This window comes from Chrysemys picta, chromosome 8 (genome assembly GCF_011386835.1).
Source record: "Chrysemys picta bellii isolate R12L10 chromosome 8, ASM1138683v2, whole genome shotgun sequence".
Lineage (NCBI taxonomy): Eukaryota > Metazoa > Chordata > Testudines > Emydidae > Chrysemys > Chrysemys picta.
The window spans coordinates 46,024,093-46,046,868 of NC_088798.1; the positions used below are offsets into that span (position 1 = coordinate 46,024,093).

Consider the following 22,776-nt stretch of genomic DNA (forward strand, 5'->3'; position numbering starts at 1 on the left):
AAAGAATCACAGGAAGAGTTCCATTCTTCCAATTCTGAGTTAGAAACTTCACTATCGTTGTATCAACCAGGCAAGGTATTAACAGACTTCAACAGAACTTTATTTACAGTGGAAATCTCTTTACCAAGCTGCAGCTGCATACTCTGTAACTCTCACCCAGTCTTCTCAACTCCTCCCCCTTCCTTCCTGTTTCCTGTCCTTTCAGACTCCCAACAGCCAGTGCTCCCAGTTCTAATAATCACATGCAGCATCTAAATAGCACAACTATGCGATAAGAAAACCTCTGATCACTCTCTCTGGCACTTGTCATTAATATCTTAAATAGCTGTCTAAAAAAAAAAGTGTTAGGATGGACAGCTTGATCTTCCAGGAGGAGAGCAAACCGACACCAGTAGCGTAGCTTCTGTTGTACACCTTGATTTCAAACCAGATTGCTTGGGTTCAAAGCAATCTGAGTCCCAGCAGACAGCATTGTTCCCACCCTCTCAGACATCCACAATTGGGCATTGAAATGATCCAGCCAAGACAACTAAGAACTGGAATACAAACCTCCAAAGAAACAACTCACCCAAACCAATCCACAGCATGCCCCACCTCCACCTACAATCCTCTTTGCCCTCCAGAACTCACACAGACAAAAAGAACCATCTCCCAAAGGCTAGAAACAATAAACAGTAAACAAGCCCCATGAGAAAACCATGGAAAACCAATTCCACAGAGCTTTTACCTCCTGCAGTGGAATGATTTTTTTCAAAGGCCATAGGAAATGGGTTTAAATACAGTCTGCTATCATGAGGCATGTGCACAGTGCCCTCATGTGTCGGAGACCTTACATCGGTCTTATCTTCTTCCTTTAATATAATACAGGTTATTCAGACTAAAAGTATATGGCTGATGCTTGCAAAGAAACACATAACAAATCAATGCCAATCATAAAGGTGATTCTTGGGTGGTACCTTCCCAGCCAATCTATTCCTTCTCCTTGGAGCTCATGCTCCTGTGAAAAAGTGAACAAAAAACTCATAGCCTTCCCATCAAAACCATACACATACATCCAACCCATTTGTTCTCACAGAATTGTCCTCTTAGAGAAGGGACAATAGATACACCTGTAAAGGCTGGTGGATTTAGACAGACAATACATCCTAATTCCCCAGCATACTGCAGTGTCCCCACAGAAATCATGACCCTTGTTAATTACCCAAGTTAGTGTAGTGACAAAGGTGTGTCACTTTACCAACAGCAAAAAACAAGCAAACAAAAGCCTTATATCATCTTTCCTCTTTTGCCTTCCCCATGAACCTATCATTATGAAAAGCATCATGGGATCTTTAATGATCATATGTGATCATGGCCTTGGTTGTACATCTTTCTCCGAAAGATGGCACTCCAGCATCCTAGTGCCTCCTAATGACATATTCTGTGCAGGCAGAGGGGAAGTGCCTCCGATGGGCTCTGAAAAATATTTTCCAATCCAGTTTCCTTGGCAGTCTCCAGTGAAGATATTGATCAGGCCCTGCACTGCTTAGCTCATGAGAGCTGAGTGATGACAGCAGAAATAGGGTGACCATATTTCCCAAAGGGAAAACGGGACACCTTGTGGGGCTCACCACTCACCCTGCCTGTCCCCCACCCCCATGCAAGGCTGGGGCTGGCATCGCAGCTCACCCTGCCTGTTACCCGTGCAAGGCTGGCATCCCCGGCCCCAACAAGGCTGTCAGAAAAGTCGGGACTGTCTCGGCCAAAACGGGACATATGGTCACCCTACAGCAGAAGGCAGTGCAGTTATAGACAAAGCAATAAACTTCTGTGCAAGGCCAAAGTGATTATGTCCATCCGACATATACTGTGGAATGTATATCATCGAACATTTCACCCTTTAAAGATAAAATAGACAATCACTTTTAATATTAGTTTAGGGGAAAGCAGGGGAGTTCGTGTTAAAACCATAAAACCTGTACAGATGTCTGAATAACAAACACTGGTAAATACAAAAATATCACTGTGGTTCGCAGGCACCTGAAATGAATAGTTTTGTAATGGCTCCATCTTGTGGTCAAATGGAAAGTGACATCCTGCTTTAAATTACAAAATGTGTATTATTCCAGAATATTAATCCTATTAACATGAAAAATGTTGGTGGCGAGGGGAAGGGGGAAGCCTGACAAATGAGAAGAGAAGTTTTTATTCCCTAGCCTACATGGAATTTCTTTCATGGGGTCAGGGTTTCATGGGGCAATAATCAGGGATGGGAGGCGTTTCCACAAACAGTGTGTGGCTGGCTCCCCCCAGATGGGATAATATTTCAAGCGGAAGTCCAGCTACATGTTTCTGCATATCAGAGCAGTGGTAACTCCCCATATTCTGTTATAATCCTGGGCCTCTTGAGGAAGTCATGCTGTCCATGCTGTCATAAGGCAAAGGAGAGCTAAAGGAGCTGGGTCTCTGTGTAGATGTTCCTAATCTCAGTGGTTACATTCTTGAGAGCCCAGGAGTCTATGATATCATGACTACACAAGTCAAATCTAGATTTATTTTTAAATGATGAAATTCAAACCAAAGAAATGGGGAAAATCCAAATAATAAGATTCATAATGCTTATAAAAACTTATTTTTGAACAGGAAATCCCTCAGGTAATATCCCAAAGTATATCTGTTTCTTGATTTTAATGTAGGCAAGTAAGTATGAGGATGGAACCATTGTTTCTTCTGTAACATCAGCTTCATTTGGAGTATTCAAAATAAAAGGAAGGAATTTTTTTTGCATGAATTCTTCCCCTAATTCATATTCTTGAATGAAAACCCAATTCATAGCTGTTATGAAGAAAGGGGTCTTTTGTTCTGCAATTTATATTAGAGACTATCTGATTAATTTGTATTTTTTAATTAAAAGTCTTCCCAAAACTGTTATTCAGATCAAGTGCTACAAAAATCAACATAAATATAATTACAAGTCTTGATATGTGGTTAGTTCATAAATAACTAGTCTTTGGAATTAGTCTCTCAGAAAGCCTTAATTTTGTGGATTCCTGTAAAAGCAGCAGGATTCCAGATGCTACTGATCATTCTGCCTTTCTCTCCCCCCTCTTTATTAAGGTCATCACAAATGTGCATCATTTATTTCAGCTACACATGCCATGCATCTCTCGACTTATATAAAAGCTTTCACCATTCTCCAGAGGCATGAACACAGAGTTCCCAGTCATGCATTGGGATCAACGCATGGTATAATCCCTGCACCCACAAACAGTCCCTTTTAAACCAGTGAGGCATTTGCCCACATGGGGCTCATTGGAGGATGGGGGCCAAAGAGATAACTTAATGGGAAGGAATGGGGTAGGGTTATCCAAGGACGACATGGGTCTTCAAACAATCTGATCTGGGCACAGAATTTTCAGACCAGGATATATTTATTTTTACTCTACAGGAAAATTTCTACAGAATTTAAAATAATATATCCTTCCTGTGGTGGTGTGTTTTGTTTGAGTGTTTGTTTTGTTTTGAAATCATCCAACAGAATTTAATAGATAACTCCTCAGTGTATTCCGCTGAGATGCAGGTCACTTTACTGTGAATGTAGGATTGAACCAGAAAAATCAGGATAAGTGGACTGACTGCTGCCAGTCCTGTAATTTGGCCAGTAACATCAAAAAGCTTGCCCTAGCTACTGAGTTTGCCCACTGGAGTACAGTAAGTATAATAAAGCTCCAAAACCATTTAATCGAGGACTAGTTTTATTAAGAAAAGATGCAGAAAAGTCAAAATAATACAAACAAAGAGTAACTGAGGCCTATCCCACTCCCCCCCCCCCCCACGTGGGGAGAGGGCACACTGTTCCCAGCAAGGCAGCACTTCCTGGCTATCACATAGTCCTCCTGCCAGAACCTCAGATTAAACCAAGAGCACTCCTTTATATAGTCTGCAGGCAGTCTCATGATGCTTATAGTCAGTTGTCTATTCTCCATCACACCCAATCTCAAGATTATAATTCCCAGCAACCTCTAGTCTTGAAGGGCCACATCATAAAGGGACACGGTGCTAGGATGCACACAGGGATGTGATCAAGGACCAATAATCTGTTGTACTCACCCATAGCAGAAATTCCCAACTCAGAATCCGGTTTTCAAAGAAATGCCAAGGAAGCCACTAATTCTCTAGTTCTTCAAAGTTTTGAAATTTAAAGGGAAAGGAATTTTTTCTCTCAGATAAGGATCTCTTACAATTTTCCATTTAAAAAAAAATCAATCTAAACAATCAAATCCAACAAATATATGAAGTGAAAAATATATACTACTAGAATTGTACCCATCAATTCCAGCCTTAACTAAAAGAATATGTAACCCTCAAGACACTCTGCATAGTTTGGAATGATTTAACCACCATGTATAAAAAAAGAAAAACACTTTAGGCATATCCATTAAATTGAATGTATTCAGAATGACATTCTGGCAACCCTACTGGGCAAGAATGTTTATGTTGTATATACCTGCAAACCTCACTCACCTCCGAAAAAAAACCTTTGTTCAGTTGTGGTTAGATATGTAAAGTTAGATTCAGGTTTTGTGTGTGTGTGTGTGTGTGTGTGTGTGTGTGTGGTCATGTTAATAAAATGACTGTGGCACTGTTGTATATAATATTTGCAGCATCTAGCATAATGGGACCTTGGTCTTGATTGGAGCCTCTACATAATACTATACTACTACTAATAATGATGACTTAGAAGAGGGGTGAAAGTTTCGACACTCAATTATCACTTACGTTACCAGCCAAAATTCAGCTCAAAATAATAGGAACAACAAAAAAAACCCAAAGAACACCCCCCCCCCAAAAAACCCCCCACAAATTAGTCCAGTGGTTAATGGACAAGTGTCCACATCACAGATTCCACCATCACAATTTTCATTCTTATTGACCTGGAAACTTCCATCCCAGCACAAGTCATGGTTTAAGCACATTGCTGGAGTAGCGTGAAAAAATTTCACTAATTTTCACTAATGGGAAAGGGTCCAGGAGAGCTGGCTATATTTTAAAGAAGCCTTATTGAGGGTGCAGGAACAAACCATCCCAATGTGCAGAAAGAATAGCACATATGGCAGGCGACCAGCTTGGCTTAACAGTGAAATCTTCGGTGAGCTTAAACTCAAAAAGGAAGCTTACAAGAAGTGGAAATTTGGATAGATGATGAGGGAGCAGTATAAAAATATTGCTAGAGCATGCAGAGGTGTAATCAGGAAGGCCAAGGCACAATTGCAGTTGCAGCTAGCAAGGGATGTGAAGGATAGCAAGAAGGGTTTCTAAGGTATGTTAACAACAAGAAGAAGGTCAGCAGGGGTGAAAGTTACTTAGAGGACTTACGCTGGAGTCCTGACCAGGGGGCGTGGCCTCAACCGGAAGAGGCAGGGCCTTTAAATACTCGGGCCCTTTAAATCACCCCCGGCGCTACCAGCTGCAGAGGCAGCTGGGAGCCCTGGGGCTAAGGGGCTATTTAAAGGGCCTGGGGCTCCGGCCGCTGCGGGGAGCCTCGGGCCCTTTAAATCACTGCCAGAGCCCTGCCGCCGCTACCCCGGGGCTCCAGCAGCGGGGTTCCAGCAGTGATTTAAAGAGCCCAGGGCTCCCCGCAGCGGCCAGAGCCCCGGGCCCTTTAAATTACTGCTGGAGCCCTGCTGCGCTATCTTGGGACTCCGGCAGCGGGGCTCAGGTGACGCTTTAAAGTGGCCAGGGCTCTGGCCACTGTAGGATTTAAAGGAGCCCTGGGACCTTTAAATCGCCAGCTTGGGCAAGCCAGTCCGGTCCGGCACGGCATATTGGCTCTTGCCGGTATGCCATACCGGACCCGACCGGCTTACTTTCACCTCTGAAGGTCAGGGAATGGGGAAGGCAACATAGTGATAGATGATGTGGAAAAAGCTGAACTATTCAGTGCTCCCAGACAACTTCACTGAGCAACACAGTATTGGGAGGAGGTGAGCAGCCCTCAGTGGTGAAAGAACAGGTTAAAGACTATTTAGAAAAGCTGGACATGCACAAGTCCATGGGTCCAGATCTAATGCATCCAAGGGTGTTGAGGGAGTTGGCTGATGTGACTGCAGAGCCATTGGCCATTATGTTTGAAAATTCGTGGTGATCGGGGGAGGTCCCAGATGACTGGAAAAAGGCAAATATTTTTAAAAGGGAAAAAAGAGAACCCGAGGAACTACAGACCAGTCAGCCTCACTTCAGTCCCCAGCAAGATCGTGAAGCAGGTCCTCAAGGAATCCATTTTGAAGCATTTGGAGGAGAGAAAGGTGATGAGGAACAGTCAGCATGGATACACCAAGGACAAGTCATGCCTGACCAATCGGATTGCCTTCTATGATGAGATAACTGGCTCTGTGGATATGGGGAAATCAGTGGATGTTGTATATCTTGACTGTAGCAAAGCTTTTGATACAGTCTCCCACAGTATTCTTGCCAACAAGTTAAAGAAGTATGGATTGGATGAATGGACTATAAGGTGGATAGAAAGCTGGCTAGATTGTCGGGATCAAAGGGGAGTGATCAATGGCTCGATGTCTAGTTGGCAGCCGGTATCAAGCACAGTGGGCCAGAGGTCAGTCCTAGGGCCGGTTTTGTTCAACATCTTTATTAATGATCTGGATGATGGGATTAATTGCACCCTCAGCAAGTTCGCAGATAACACTAAGCTGGGGGTAGAGGTAGATACGCTGGAGGGTAGGGATAGGGTCCAGGGTGACTTAGACAAATTGGAGGATAGGGGCAAAAGAAATCTGAGGAGGTTCAACAAGGAAAAGTGCAGGACTCTGCACTTAGGAAGGAAGAATCCCATGCACTGCTACAGGCTGGGGACTAACTGGTGTGGGGGGAAAATGGTCAGGGCCTAAACTTTAGTTAAGCAGTCTGTATAGTATGGCCTGAAGGTAGAAAAAGGGGGGGGGAAGGTAGAAAAAGAAGGGTAAAGAGAAATCATAAAAGCAGAACTAATTGTAGAAACTATAAAAGCAGAACTAACCATTTGTAACAGCTTATGATTAATAGCTGCCAGGTGACAGAGCAAGAAACCACAAAGGGCAAAAGTAAGGGAAAAATGGGAAAAGCTTGCTTTGCTTTATTCCTTATATGGATGTAAAACTTCAAGGAAGCATATGTATTTTGTGTGCTTTTATCCTATATAAGCTTTTGCATTTTATCTATCGGGGGGGTTGGGGTGAGGGGGGCTGCCTTGGCTGACTCCCCCATGCATGTATGTTTGATTGATCAATAAAGGAGCCTCAGGCTGGCTGATCCAAAATCAACTGTGTGGTCAATTTTCCACAACACTGGCTAAGCAGCAGTTCTGCAGAAAAGGGGTTACAGTGGACGAGAAGCTGGATATAAGTCAGCAGTGTGCCCCTGTTGCCAAGAAGGCCAATGACATATTGGACTGTATTAGTAGGAGCACTGCCAGCAGATTGAGGGAAGTGATTATTTCCCTCTATTTGGCACTGGCGAGGCCACACCTGGAGTATTGTGTTCAGTTTTGGTCCCCCCACTGCAGAAGGGATGTGGACAAATTGGAGAGAGTCCAGCGGAGGGCAACAGAAATGATTAGGGGGCTGGGGCACATGACTTATGAAGAGAGTCTGAGGGAACTGGGGTTCTTTAGTCTGCAGAAGAGAAGAATGAGGGGGGATTTGATAGCAGCCTTCAACTAGCTGAAGGGGGGTTCCAAAGAGGATGGAGCTCGGCTGTTCTCAGTGGTGGCAGATGACAGAACAAGAAGCAATGGTCTCAAGCTGCAGTAGGAGAGGTCCAGGTTGGATATTAGGAAACACTATTTCACTAGGAGGGTGGTGAAGCACTGGAATGTGTTACCTAGGGAGGTGGTGAAATCTCCATCCTTTGAAGTTTTTAAGGCCCGACTTGACAAAGCCCTGGCTGGGATGATTTAGTTGGTGTTGGTCCTGCTTTGAGCAGGGGATTGGACTAGATGATTTTCTGAGGTCTCTTCCAACCCTAATAGTCTATGATTCTAGGACCTGCCTTTATCATATCCCTTCTGAGGAAAAAAAGAAAATCGTACTTTCAACCTGACACCTTCCAGAAGTGCCATATTTTTTTTTTAAAGGTTGCTAAAGTAAATCGTTTGCTACATAAAACAAATTTCCATGGTTATGTTGGACTAAAATGGGTTTCTAAAATGTAGCATGTAGAGCTTTTTGGGAACAGGAATTTCCATTCTATAGGAAATTCCAACTTTTCGAAAAATGTTTAGAATTGGAGCAAAAGACAAATTCCATAATTTCCCATGAAACAAACATTCAAAAATGTTTTCTTTTGATGGAGATGAAACATCAATATAAAATTAATCAAAACAAAGTTGAACTGTATATAATAATAAATATATTAATTTTAATATTGTGATATCTAAAACTCACAATGAAATGTGTTGACATTGTCAAAATGAAACATTTCAACTATTTATCTTAAAAAGTTTTATCAAAATTGACCCATTCCCACAGAATATTGGTCTTTGATGGGAAACTCTTATGTCAATTTTTTTTCGGATTAGAGGGGAATCCTCATTGTGTGTATTGTTTCATGTGCATTACAAATATAATTTAATACATTTACATGTATTGAAAAGAACTTGTGCTTTTGGACATGAAGTAAAAATGTGCTGCAAATCTGCGGTTTCAGTTTTTAGGTCTAGACTATTATAGTCTTTCATGTTTTATTCCCTCAAATGGACAGCTGGGATTTAACATGCTTAGTTAAGGAATACAATTTTGGATCCCTCACTGTCATTGACAATGCTATACTAAATTTATTTCCTGATAGCCTGCCATGTTAGCACCTTCCTGCTAACTGGATAGGTCTCCTACAGAAAAAAATAACCGTTTAAATCTCCAGCTTCTTCTTGTTGCCATGACAAAGCTTTCAGTCTTTCTTCACAAAAACTTTTACAGTGTTAGTTTTTCAGTGTGGGCATCTAAACACTCTTCTTAGTGTATGCGCACCATGCCTTAGGTGGCACGTGACCAGGATTCATCACCAAATTTGGTCCGCTGGTTGGTTCATTGGCTTCCCCAGCTGAGGACGGGTACTGACAGGAAGTGCGACTTGAATGCTGATCCATGCTGATTTAGACTGAGTCAAAACTACCATTCCTTGTGTACAGAAATGAACATTTTCATGGGCATTTGCAAATTTAGACCATGATCCTGTATTGTGATCCACACAGGAAGACTATGACTCCTGCATGGAACTCCATTATTTCAAATCCAGTTATTTGGGGCCTAAATGCAGTATGCAATCTTACTGTTTCTGTCAGAGATAGAAATGTCAGATCAGGCATTCTATCACCTCCTAAACCAATGAGTGATTCAATAGAGTACACCTGAACTGCTGGTACACACAAAAGATACAAAGCATTTTTTTAAATGTATCTATTAAGATGTATAAACAATTAAGCACCACTCCATGCTCTGGATGTTCATACACAACAATTTTCACAGTATCTTAATAGGCTGCTTATCCATTCTATCAATAGATATACATATATTCACCAGCAACCATAGTAAGCTAAGCCTCCCTCACTGGCAGGTCACCTATAAAGCGCAATAGAAGACAGCCCTGTGGGCTAAACTCACACAGTTTGCCTGAGCTCTCCTCCTCATCGTGGTTCCTGCAACTTTTCACAATTTTTCACATTTTTTTTTAATCTCTTACTGAGCTTCTTTGTCAGGTTGAACTCACCTTTGAATAGGGCAAACTGCCTTGAGCAGAAGGTCAAGCAAGGATATTTCCAGATGACCTGAGTTTATATGGTTTCACAGATTCCCCCGTAGGTAGACTAATAAAAAAATGATGAGACGAAATGAATACCAAAAATCAACAATGATAGAAAGTTTCAATTTTTAGAAAGATGAACTTATCATTTGTGGCAATTGCCATTTAGGCCAGCTCATGGCCTGTTTTAAAGCTGTTCCTGTCTATCCAGTACATGGCTGTACATGCTACAAATCCATCTATAATATCATAAAGACATTAAACATTGAGAGATGGAAACAATCAACAATAGTTTGAAATGTTGAATAAGACTATTGCTCTTAAATTAGTGCTCTTTTATCATGCTGTAAGGTTTTGTGTTTTCCTCGCATAGTCTTCTGAAGGGATGGTAGGGTCAGACAACAACTTGCCCTAGGCAGCAAGGAGCAGCGCACACTACACACTTACATCAGGCCCCAGATGTCAGAGTAACCATACATGGGCTTTAAGTCCCTTTACATCTGCACTGGCTATGGCAGAGCCCAGACTGTGCTACTTGCTGCTGTCCACTAACCTGTCTTTGTAGAAGACCATACAGAAAGGAAACAAGATAGGTATTCTGGGGTAGGGAAGTGTCTAATCAAGTTCAGGGTGTAGGGAGGAAGCAAATATTTTCACTCCGCTCATCCCCCTAGAGTACCTAGGGGAGGGAAGGAGGAAATGGAAGTGATCACTGCCCAAAGACATTAAAAGTGGGCCAGGATAGGAGAAGTAAGGCTACTAGTGGATGCTGGACTGGGTGAGGTTCCTGAGCTGGAAAATGGTGGAGGGGGTGCCAGGCGTAGGTGGGAGGGAAGGAGAATGTTGGTTTGGATGCTGATAGGGTTAGCAGCGCACCAAAGGTATTGTGCTCTCAAACACAGATGATACTTCGAATTTTGAAGTCGAGAATGGTATCTAAATGGTAGCCAACTGGTTAGAGGAGAAAGAGATGATGCCAATAGGCTGGGAATGAAATCCTGAGTGTACGTTGCGAGAGATTTTTGCCAAATCTTGTGAAACCTTGCACAAAACGGTCAAAACTGGCAATATTGCTGGATCCTTGATTGCTTCTGGAATTCCAGGGCTCATTATTAGCCAAAAGCTCCTTTTTATTAGTGTCTACCTAGACGTGTGTGGCCTTTCAGAACTGGGCCTCAACAGTAATGGATGCCACCACTTCTACACTGTTACTTCAATGCATTCTAATTTGTGACACATATGAAGACTTCTTGTAAATTACATCAGCTACAGAATATGGTTGCCCATCTGTTAGTTGGTGCTAGTTTAAATAAACATATTACAACAGGTCCTCAATCACACCATTGAATTATACCTACATACGAGTACAAGGCCAAAGGTTTGACTCTGCTTTATAAGCAGGGCTAGGTCCTGGCTATCTGAGCACCCATCTCTCTCTCTCTCTGAGTCACCAGGATAGTTGAAGTCCTTTGGGAAGACTGATAGCCCTTACATTTAAACCTGTGGCTGGCAGGGCATTCTAAATGGAGAGAAAATTTAAGTGTTAAATGAAAATTGACCTTAATCTTTTCAAGGCATATTGTTTTATAAATAATAAGCAGATTATCTTTTTTTTTAATTTTCAAAGTCCCCTTTGAAAAAGTACATGGCATTGAATGTTTATACATCTAATCACACTAGGCCAGATTCCACCACACTCCCTACTGCTAAGTAGTACCTTACAGCACGAGGTGCCCCACTGATTTCAGTAGACCCTCTAGAAAGGGTCAGAACTGAGGACCAGATTCTTATACCACTTACTCATGCTGAATAGTATCTTACTCCATGAGAGAACTCATTGAAATCACTGGGACCTCTTCTGGAATAAGCTGCTATTCAATTGAACTCAGTGGGACTTCTCTTGTAACAAAGTTCCTGCTTCGTATCATAGAATTATAGAACTGGAAGGGACCTTGAGAGGTCATTTAGTCCAGTCCCCTGCACTCATGGCAGGACTAAGTATTATCTAGACCATCCCTGAGAGGTGTTTGTCTAACCTGCTCTTAAAAATCTCCAGTGACGGAGATTCCACAACCTCCCTAGGCAATTTATTCCAGTGCTTAACCACCCTGACATTTAGGAAGTTTTTCCTAATATCCATCCTAAACCTCCCTTGCTGCAATTTAAACCCATTGCTTCTTGTCCTATCCTCAAGGCTCATAAATTCCAGCCCTCTATTTTTAATAAATGCTGAACATTGTAGTTCATTTGAAAAAAAAAAAGTAAGTTTTCTGTCATTGTAAAGCAGCTAGGGATAGATGTAGTTTCAGCACAATGAAAAGCAATGGGTAATAGTACAAGATGTACAGAGCTTTGCATTTAGATTCATGATCATATTATTAGCAAAGAGATTAAAAGAGACACAAAGCTACTGGGCTATACTCTTGTACTTTCGGTCCTTTATCCATTTTCAAGTTTTGTCTGTGACATAAGGCCTTTTAGATGCTGAGATTAGTAGCCTTTAATGGGATATGAAATAGATAAGAAATAACTGAATGGAATATAGCATGTAAATATCACGGATTACACTTTTAAAAATGAACTTGTCCTGAATTAGAGCTGTAAAGAACACACACAGCACATTTTACACTTTGCTGCACAGGTTCTGAAAATTAACAGTTTTATCATTTCTATGCATCAAGTTAAGAGTAATTTGCATCCCATAATGGTTCATTTTAGTAAAGAGTGAAGTATCTGAAGTTTACACATTATAAATCTATTTTATTAAATGAATGTGAATAATTGGCATTTTATAACCAATGTCTCACTGTGTTATCGCTAAGCAATGAATTCCTCATAATTTGTTTTGAAGTCCAGGAGACACCTTTGTACTTTCTAGTTACAGAGGCAGGTTTTTTATCCATTCGGAAAGACAATTTTTGATATACTAATCTACAAAAAAAAAAAAAAAAAAATTCCCTCAGTGCTTAGCCTATTTAGCAAATAATCTGATCGGTTTATCAGTTTTTAGGTAATTTTATATATATGCTATGCCAATTAAATATTTATGGCTTTGGTATAACAAACAATAGCTAACAGAAAGCATGCTAATTGAATTGAAGTGATGTAATTGGTGCATTTTGAGATACTACTTCCTACAGAGACAGTTGCTGGATTTTAGACGTTCAAGTTTCAGATTCACTTTATAAAGCTGTTTCAAACAACTGTAAAAGTTTTCTAGTCATTAAGCAGGACTAATACACCTAGATTACCCATATTAATGTGCAATACAAAGCTTTTAGAGCCCTTAAATATACAGGGTTTGGACACAAACCCGTATAATGTTAGATACTGTTGGTGACTTATTATATAAAGTGATTTTAAATGTTTAGGATAAAGATTTTATATGGTTTCTTCTTATTAATATGGACTTTGGTACTTTTCAAAATGGAGTCAAATCTTCATTTTGTCTTCAGAGGTGGGAAAATTAAGGCGCCAAAGCTGTGGCTTGAGGGCTGGTTCAAACCACTTGGAAGTGCCTTGTAACTGCCATCCCCTCAGAACTTTCCCACCACTCACTCTTTATAAGGAACTGTGCCACGTCACCACGGTGCTGTCCGTTCAGGAGGCAGCCGTGTGCGGTCAGGTTTGTGTGGGTCTTCGGATCAAGAGCTGTGAAGGATCCTGTGTCACCATCAACTTATCTTCCATCCAGGGTCCTTTGGTCCACCAGTCAGCAGCTTCGGTTCTGGTGGCTTGTCACCATCAAGCAGCTTACCACCATCCAGAGTTTCTTCCCAAAGGCCAGCGTTTGGCCCGAGGGTAGGAGGTCCTGGACCCACTACTCACTACCATCTGACCTGACCATAGATGACATCTGATTAGCAGTAGGATATACTGGGGATTTGTTTTGTTCTTGTTGCCATGGGAGGGGTATATTGGGTCTGAGCTTCAAGCTCTTTTGTTGCAGTCCACTGTTTACTGAGTTTATATGTTTACTTATGTTTTTTCCCTTATGCCTTTCATGTAAATCACCCTTAATACAATACTTACCTGTTTCAACATAGCTTTTGTCTCTCCTCTTCTTTCCTATACCACACTTCTGATGGAGGGTGGGGCACAGGAAATGCTTCCTCAGGTGATAGACCCTGATAACAAGGCCAGGAACCTGTACCTGTAAAAGGGAAATAGAGAGGCATATTGGGGTTCATTTAGTTTTGATTTTCCCTGGTTACTATATATTGGTTTTTTAATCATTGGGACATACCTTCAGGGTGCCAAAAAAGACATATATGTCATTATAAAAATATAGTGAAATACACTTCACTTTTAGGCCCTGATCATACACATAGTTACACAATTGCTTAACTCTAAGTCAGGGCTGCCCGGAGGGGGGGGGGGGGGAGGGGGGCAATTTGCCTCAGGTCCCGCAGGGGCCCCCACGAGAATATAGTATTTTATAGTATTGCAACTTTTTTTTTATGGAAGGGGCCCCCGAAATTGCTTTGCCCCAGGCCCCCTGAATCCTCTGGGTGGCCCTGCTCTAAGTAAGCCAGTTGTCTCATTAACTTTGATGAAATGACTCTTGCACTTAAGGACAAGCAGATGTGTGTTTACAGGATCATGGCCAGACAGTTGCAACAGGCTGTTCACAATAGAATCGAGCTTTCTAACAAGTTCATGCTCTATTCCCAACACAGTTATATCAGACTCATTTTGAAAGAAAAAAAAAAGAAGCAGCTTTTCTTGGTTTCTGCTACCTACTTTTAGGAATAGGAGTCCCACTTCGGGTAAAATATGCTGCTTCCCAAAACCCAAACTGGAAAAGTACTAAACTGTTTCTAAAGTACTGAGATGTCCACAATAAATCTCTGCATTGATAATTAGAAGTGTCCGCTTCCCCTGCTGGTTTTCAACTGGTTAGCTGGAGAAGGAAGATTGTCACATGTTACATTTTATATTAGAACATCCAAGATTGCATGTGTATTAATATAAAAGCATGCTACAGCTGTAAGATTGGTAGGAGGACTATTTAGGGTCCCTTTGCAGAAGGGGGTGGTTTATCAAGCTGCCTGTAGTCATAAGACATTGGGAGAGAGAATCTAATATGGAGTGTAGGCCTGACTAGTGGATTCTGAAAAGCTAGATGGGGAAATGAAATGTCCAGCCATGCCCTGAATGTGCTTAGAAGAGAATAAAAAGCCACTGGTCTTTCCTCCACCAAGAGACTTAAAAGGAAACCTTCAGTCAACTGGTGTCATAGAATCATAGAATATCAGGGTTGGAAGGGATCTCAGGAGGTCATCTAGTCCAACCCCCTGCTCAAAGCAGGACCTAATCCCAACTAAATCATCCCAGCCAAGGCTTTGTCAAGCCTGACCTTAAAAACCTCTAAGGAAGGAGATTCTACCACCTCCCTAGGTAACCCCTCCAGTGTCAGGAAGAACATGTAGCAAGGAAGCCCCAGAAAGTATTGACATATGTTTTGGCTAAGTATCCACAAGTTTTGATGAGTATAGTTTCTAATTGAAGCCAAAACTCTCAACCTTTTGTGGTTTTGCTCTTCCCCTACTTGAACAAAAAACAGTCAGAACTGTTGTGAAAATTTATTAACAAATTATTGTAGTGTAATTTAAATTACATACAAAAACACTCTTAAGAAAACATTAAGGCTGTAAAGCCAAGCATTCAAAAGTTAGAAAAGTGCAGAAGTAAAATTTGCCCACGTAGCACTGCCAGAAGCAATTGCAAGGAAGTTCTACTTAGACCATACAGCCCTGGGCTGGAGCATTAGTACAGATGCAATGTTTAGAAGATTTACCGGCCAAAATTCTAGCAAGTTTCTAATGAGTATGTGCAAATTGAGTATTCAGAGGCTCTTAAATTGACCAAATTTGGGTGAGCATAAATAGGAATGGTAAGAGGCATACCCCTTCCACCAGGGCAACCCACTCTACCAAAAATAAATAAAAAATCAAGACTATGTTCCAAAGCATTGAGGCACCAGAGGTTCTCAACTAAATGGCTGTAAGATTTTTTTTTTTTTTTAACATGGACAAAATCATGAATTTTTGCCTAACCTCATTTCTAAGAAATAGCTGAATTGTTTTAGCTGATGCTTTAAAAAGAAAAACAACCTGAGACTAACTCCAGACATGGAAAAATTGAGCTCCCGTGGCTGAAGTTTGTCTAATTTATAACATTCTACACTGGGAAGTGCTGGGCAACATTAACTATAGGTGTCACTACCTGTACCGCCTGAACTCTCATCTCAGTTATGCTAATGTGAATCTAGAATAATACAATCCTAACTGAATGCAATACACATTATTCGACATTTCCAGGGCATTCCTCGGTGTTTGCACTGGAGGTGTTCACACAGCCATCTTGTTCACACTTTCTGCATTTTGGAATCTTCTAATTGTAGTGCAGAAACAATGTTGTATGACTTAGGTGAACAAATCTATACAAATTCAGTCACTACTCAGAAGAAAGGGATTCAATCCATAGTTTGCTCAGCTCTAACAATGACATTGTTGTGGAAACCCTTTTAACTCCATCTAGAACTCAGAGTATTGACATTTTCATGTGATATTCCCAATACTCTCAAACTGTCCTAGGCAATCCACTATACTTGGTGGTTGTATGGTATGAAGTTGACCAAATATCAAATAGTCACAAAGAATCACAAAGAGAAAAATAGGTGCAGTTTACTGCCAGACACTACAGAAAGAACCTGTACAATAAAAAAACCTGTAGCAATGTCATATCCAAAAAACCCCAACGTGTTTAGTCTGGAAGACAATATTATAAAGACAACTTTTCTGGTACACGCATCCATTAGACAACATTACAAAGAAACAAATACTTCTTTGTCAAGATAATAAAACTATTTCCCCTCATACTGAGATACATTTTAATAACTTTTTTGAGAAATATCTTATGATTGCTATTACGGAATTATTTGGCTAACAGGAGACAGTTTGGTAATTTATTACTTATTGCAATGCAGCTGAGGTCTGTAGTTGAAATAGGGAAGCAATAACTGGTATCATTATATAAAATTAGTAAACAAAGTAGGCAATAAAATATTTTTCATTTGGATCATTTTCATTCTTCGCCAATTACACTCACTGTTTCTCTTACTGATTTTAGCTATGACGAGTGATGTTGTAGTTGAAAAAGCTATATTTCACTTATTAAATGGAGAATCACCTGTTTAAGTTGGGTATATAAAAGCACTTAGGCATGCCTGTAATTTTTCACTCAGTTCCCCTGGTACCATATTATTACCTTCCATCTGCTACTGTACATCAATGACTGATATCACTTTTATCTGGTTTTAGAATTCAGATGTTGCTTTCTTGGCTTTAAAATTCAGGTGTTGCACTTCGGTATATTACTTCAACTGAATTAATCACATTTAAATAAAATAGCATTCAACTGTCATGCCAGTTTTACTCACAAAAGACAGAAGTAGTATTTATTTGGTAGTAGTAAAAGGACATAGTCAGAGGTTTTGAAAATCAAGATTCAGTAATACTGTGTATAGACCTTATCTTATACCATAGATTTTAAAATAGCACTTTATTGTTGGGTTTTTATCATAAACAAAATGTTTTCAGGGGGGAAATTCTCCAGCATTTTCTAGGCTTATTTTATCAGAACTTCTAAAGAGAGGAACTCATACAAAAAAGCTCTAGCACTAGAACTTAGTGAGTACCTAGGGATTTTTGTTGTCTCATGAGCACAAATGATAGACATTTTGAGGCTTAACTGCCATTTCTCTCTGAAGTCTACTATTTCATAATATGAACGGGGGGGGGGGGGGGGCGGAAGAGATCAAGATCAATTTGAAACAATACCTTAAAGGCTTTCTTTTGATGAATGGGGAAGTTGGCCTTAGTAAGATATGGACAAAAGCATTTGTCACTCCTGCAAAACAGGTCAAGAAAGAACATATTCATACACATGTTTTTTATTCACAGTAATCAGTAGTGATCAATTGAAATTAGGAAGGTTAAGGAAGATGTCCTCTAGCATCTTTCTTAATTCTACACTCTGCTGTTCTATGTGAGGTATAAATATCTAGGACCTGTTCCTACAATCTGGTTAGGCTAAACTCCCACTAAAGTCACTGAGCCAAGCATTGGAGGTTTGGAACCCATATTTCTCCAGACTAATTTCCTGAAGTATGGGAGACAAGAAGTGGGCTTTCAAGTAGCAAAGTGATTATACACAGAATTGTTAGAAGTTTGGATTCCAAGTATTGCAAATACTTTGCTTCATTACACAAGTTGCCATAGTCACTTTATTTCACTACATAAATGGTAACACTAAGTTAGAAGCAAGAGGAAGACCAAAGACAGGGTAGGCCCACTGCTTAGTGAAGAGGGAGAAACAGTAACAGGAAACTTGGAAATGGCAGAGATGCTTAATGACTTCTTTGTTTCAGTCTTCACCAAGAAGTCTGAAGGAATGCCTAACATAGTGAATGCTAATGGGAAGGGGGTAGGTTTAGCAGATAAAATAAAAAAAGAACAAGTTAAAAATCACTTAGAAAAGTTAGATGCCTGCAAGTCACCAGGGCCTGATGGAATGCATCCTAGAATACTCAAGGAGCTAATAGAAGAGATATCTGAGCCTCTAGCTATTATCTTTGGAAAGTCATGGGAGACGGGAGAGATTCCAGAAGACTGGAAAAGGACAAATATAGTGCCCTCTATAAAAAGGGAAGTAAAAACAACCCAGGAAACTACAGACCAGTTAGTTTAACTTCTGTGCCAGGGAAGATAATTTAGCAAGTAATTAAGGAAATCATCTGCAAACACTTGGAAGGTGGTAAGGTGATGGGGAACAGCCAGCATGGATTTGTGAAGAACAAATCACGTCAAACCAATCTGATAGCTTTCTTTGATAGGATAACGAGCCTTGTGGATAAGGGTGAAGCTGTGGATGTGGTATACCTAGACTTTAGTAAGGCATTTGATACGGTCTTGCATGATATTCTTATCAATAAACTAGGCAAATACAATTTAGATGGGACTACTATAAGGTGGGTGCATAACTGGCTGGATAACCATACTCAGAGAGTTGTTATTAATGGTTCCCAATCCTGCTGGAAAGGCATAACGAGTGGGGTACCGCAGGGGTCTGTTTTGGGACCGGCGCTGTTCAATATCTTCATCAACGACTTAGATATTGGCATAGAAAGTACGCTTATTAAGTTTGCGGATGATACCAAACTGGGAGGGATTGCAACTGCTTTGGAGGACAGGGTCATAATTCAAAATGATCTGGACAAATTGGAGAAATGGTCTGAGTTAAACAGGATGAAGTTTAACAAAGACAAATGCAAAGTGCTCCACTTAGGAAGGAAAAATCAGTTTCACACATACAGAATGGGAAGAGACTGTCTAGGAAGGAGTACGGCAGAAAGGGATCTAGGGGTTATAGTGGACCACATGCTAAATATGAGTCAACAGTGTGATGCTGTTGCAAAAAAAGCAAACATGATTCTGGGATGTATTAACAGATGTGTTGTGAGCAAGACACGAGAAGTCATTCTTCCGCTCTACTCTGCTCTGGTTAGGCCTCAGCTGGAGTATTGAGTCCAGTTCTGGGCACCGCATTTTAAAAAAGATGTGGACAAATTGGAAAGGGTCCAGAGAAGAGCAACAAGAATGATTAAAGGTCTTGAGAACATGACATATGAAGGAAGGCTGAAAGAATTGGGTTTGTTTAGTTTGGAAAAGAGAAGACTGAGAGGGGACATGATAGCAGTTTTCAGGTATTTAAAAGGGTGTCATAAGGAGGAGGGAGAAAACTTGTTCACCTTAGCCTCTAAGGATAGAACCAGAAGCAATGGGTTTAAACTGCAACAAGGGAGGTCTAGGTTGGACATTAGGAAAAAGTTCCTAACTGTCAGGGTGGTTAAACACTGGAATAAATTGCCTAGGGAGGTTGTGGAATCTCCATCTCTGGAGATATTTAAGAGTAGGTTAGATAAATATCTATCAGGGATGGTCTAGACAGTATTTGGTCCTGCCATGCGGACAGGGGACTGGACTCGATGACCTCTCGAGGTCCCTTCCAGTCCTAGAATCTATGAATTTATGTCCCTAATGTAAATAATAATAAATGGTTCCTTTGATAGGCTATTCAGATTATTGTTTGAGAGTGTCATCACGTTACAGATGCATTAAAGTGCAGCAGAAATGAAATATCTATTACCTCACTGCTCGTGATACGTCCAAAATGCTTGGGTATTTTTTAATGGGTTGTAATATATTTTGTCACTATAAGTCACTTTCACAGCTGGCTGTGAAACAAATTGTTTAAACTATTCCCAATCTTTTCTCAAGCACTGAAACATCAATTAAGTTTCAATTCCTATATATTTCTTGACATTCACCAAACTTTTTCTTTCTAATTAGGAATGTATGATTAACAAACACATCTTGTGAGGATTGAATCCAGCAGCAGGGAAAGGAGGTAAGCTTGGCTGAGTGCTTGAAATGACACTGACAAAACCAGAGGCAGATTTACAATGAAACACACAGTGCCCTGGCATGGGCCGGGCAGCCCAGTATCGTCCAGCACCCTTGCCAGAGGGGACTGCTGTGGGGGCAGAAACTGTGGGGGAGAGCAGGGAGGGAGCCGTTTAAGAGCCGTGCTGGAGGCACAGCATGCGGTGCGCTCTCCCAGCCCGAGAATCTGGCTCCCAGCTCAAGAGTCAAGCAGGCAGGTGAGGGGCTGGGGGCATACTGTAGGGGAGGCATGAGCGCTCCCCTGGTGGGGCGTCTGTCCACGCCTGTCCTGCAACCCTGCTCCTCTGGACACTGGGCAGCGCAGGTGCAGTCCCTGGCATGCACTGCTGCTGGCGGCCCCTGGAAAAAAGCAAGGGAAAGGGAGGGGCAGGCCTGCGGGGTCTCAGCTCTCATGTTCTGGTGCTGCCACCCACAGCTCCCTTTGGCAGCAAACAGGAGCAGCGGCAGGGCAGGGACGCATCCACCAGCCAGCCAGGTAAGGTAACCCAGTGGTCGCGACTGAGCCGCTCAGAGCAGGGGGCTGGAGTGGCCCACATACACCTGGCCCACCCCTCCACACCCCCAACCCCCTGCCCTGATTCCTGCACCCCCCCCCACAACCCCAGCCCTGACTCCTGCACCCTCTTCAAACACCCACAGCCCCCTGACCTCCCTGATTCCTGCACCCCCACACACACCCAGCCCCCCACATCCCCTGCCCTGACCCCCGCCCTGAGCATCAAACAGGAGCTCCTTCACCCCCCCCTCCCCACATCCCCACCTGCACCCCTCGCACCAAACAGAAGCTGCCCCAGGTAAGTGCTCCACACCCCAACCTCCTGCCCAACCCTGAGCCCTCTCCTGCATCCTAACTCCTGGTCAACCCCCCCCACCCCAACCCGCTCCTGCACCCTAACTCCCTCCCAGACCCCACACCCCAACCTGAGCCTTCTCCCACATCCTAACTCCTGGACAGACCCTGCACCCTACTGGTTTTTTTACTTTTTTTTTTTATATAAAGTGCTCTTATCCAAAGCACTTTACAATAGTTAGCTAACGATACAAACAATATTTGGAAAGATCATTAAATGGTCCGCTAAGACCCTTAGCAATTTTCAAGTGGTCTGTAGAAAAAAAGTTAGACTACAAAAACAATCAAGGTACTTCACTTTATTTTCATTTACTTCCTATTACTTATAATATAGGAGGAGGATGAGAAAAAAAAGAATGGAAAGCAGGGCATGGGGGAGTAAGAGAGAATGCTCTTTTTCTTGGCTGAGTCCCAAAAATGAAGCTGCACACAGGACCCCACTAACTCTAAATCCGCCACTGAACAAAACATTACTTATATATTAAGGTAGTGACTAAAAGCACCAAATTGGGATCAGAGCTTGGGACTGTACAAACATAGTCTTTTTTCCAAAGAGCTTCGCTATAGTAGACTCTCTCTTGTTAAGAGAGATTTTCTACTGACTTTGCTTACAAGCTTTCTACTTTGCTTCTTCCAAATTTAAACTCTACCATCTGCATGCAAATATTCATTTGACATTTATAGCCCATGTTCTACCACAGAACACAGAAAGACAGCCTGCCTCAGATAAGGCAATCCAGAGATTTATGCATTTAACTCTTAGTACAAATTCACATCAAAGGACACTTTTGTGCACCTGTATCATCTGCATACACCTCCGTAACATTAACATGTAAACTTAGTTTCCTACCCATCTAACTGCCTTGCAGACTCATATACTTTACATTAGCTATTATGTCTGCAAATTCTCGTTTTCTCTGTCAAATGATGCATGAAAGTTAGAATCATTGCAACTTAATGGAAAAAGTCTTTTATTCACATCGTATATCAAAGGCAACTCTTGCTGAATAAAGGACAGTAGGATCATGATGATCTGTAAAACAACTTCACTTGAACTCTGGGTGGACCCAGATTCATTATCCTATAGGTGTGGACAGAGTGGATCGTGATATGTAGCTTCTTTCACTTTCAGGGCAAATCCCACAGCAGGCTGTGGAGGGATTTAAAGGCAACAGAACTTGCATGGAGTTCCAGCTACAGACGAGATATTCAGGGGAATTATAAAGTTCCAGAGCAGCTTTCTTGATACCATAATGCAGGAGTGTTATGGGACATGGCCAGTGCATTTATAACTATGTGAATCCGCTACCAAAATTGCCTCCCAAGGAGCAACAAAAGGGCTGCAAACACTGCTTTAATTCTTAGGCTGTAGTCATGATCACTGAATGACTCCACTGGAGCACCCTGGATGTGAGAACATGGGAAGGATTCTGCCCCACAATCACTGCACAGGAACGCATGGCAAATCCAGTTCACTAGAGAAGCACTCTCATGAGATTCCTAACCTGTTGGCAGAAACAAGAAGTTCAAATAATTTCCATAAAGTTCCGAGTAGAACAGGTTGAATAATCCATAATAATTTACTGAATAAATCTTCCCTTTTCTGATTTTTGGGCAATGTCTGTGAAG

General features: G+C 41.5%; 1 protein-coding gene across 10 annotated transcripts in view; it reads right to left on the reverse strand.

The window, feature by feature from the left end:
* The window catches only part of LOC103305707 (uncharacterized), a 123,028-nt gene that overhangs the window by 6,968 nt on the left and 93,284 nt on the right, over positions 1–22,776 (reverse strand). For 2 of the 10 annotated variants that reach the window (XR_010589753.1, XR_010589752.1), the window contains exon 2: positions 13,801–13,921. Coding sequence is in view for 3 of the 10 variants with exons in the window: in XM_065554430.1 (XP_065410502.1) it covers positions 11,172–11,287; positions 13,801–13,921; positions 17,613–17,682 (307 nt within the window). In the remaining 7 variants the exon portion in view is untranslated. The other 8 variants (XM_065554430.1, XR_010589749.1, XR_010589750.1 and 5 more) reach the window with 8 other exon arrangements.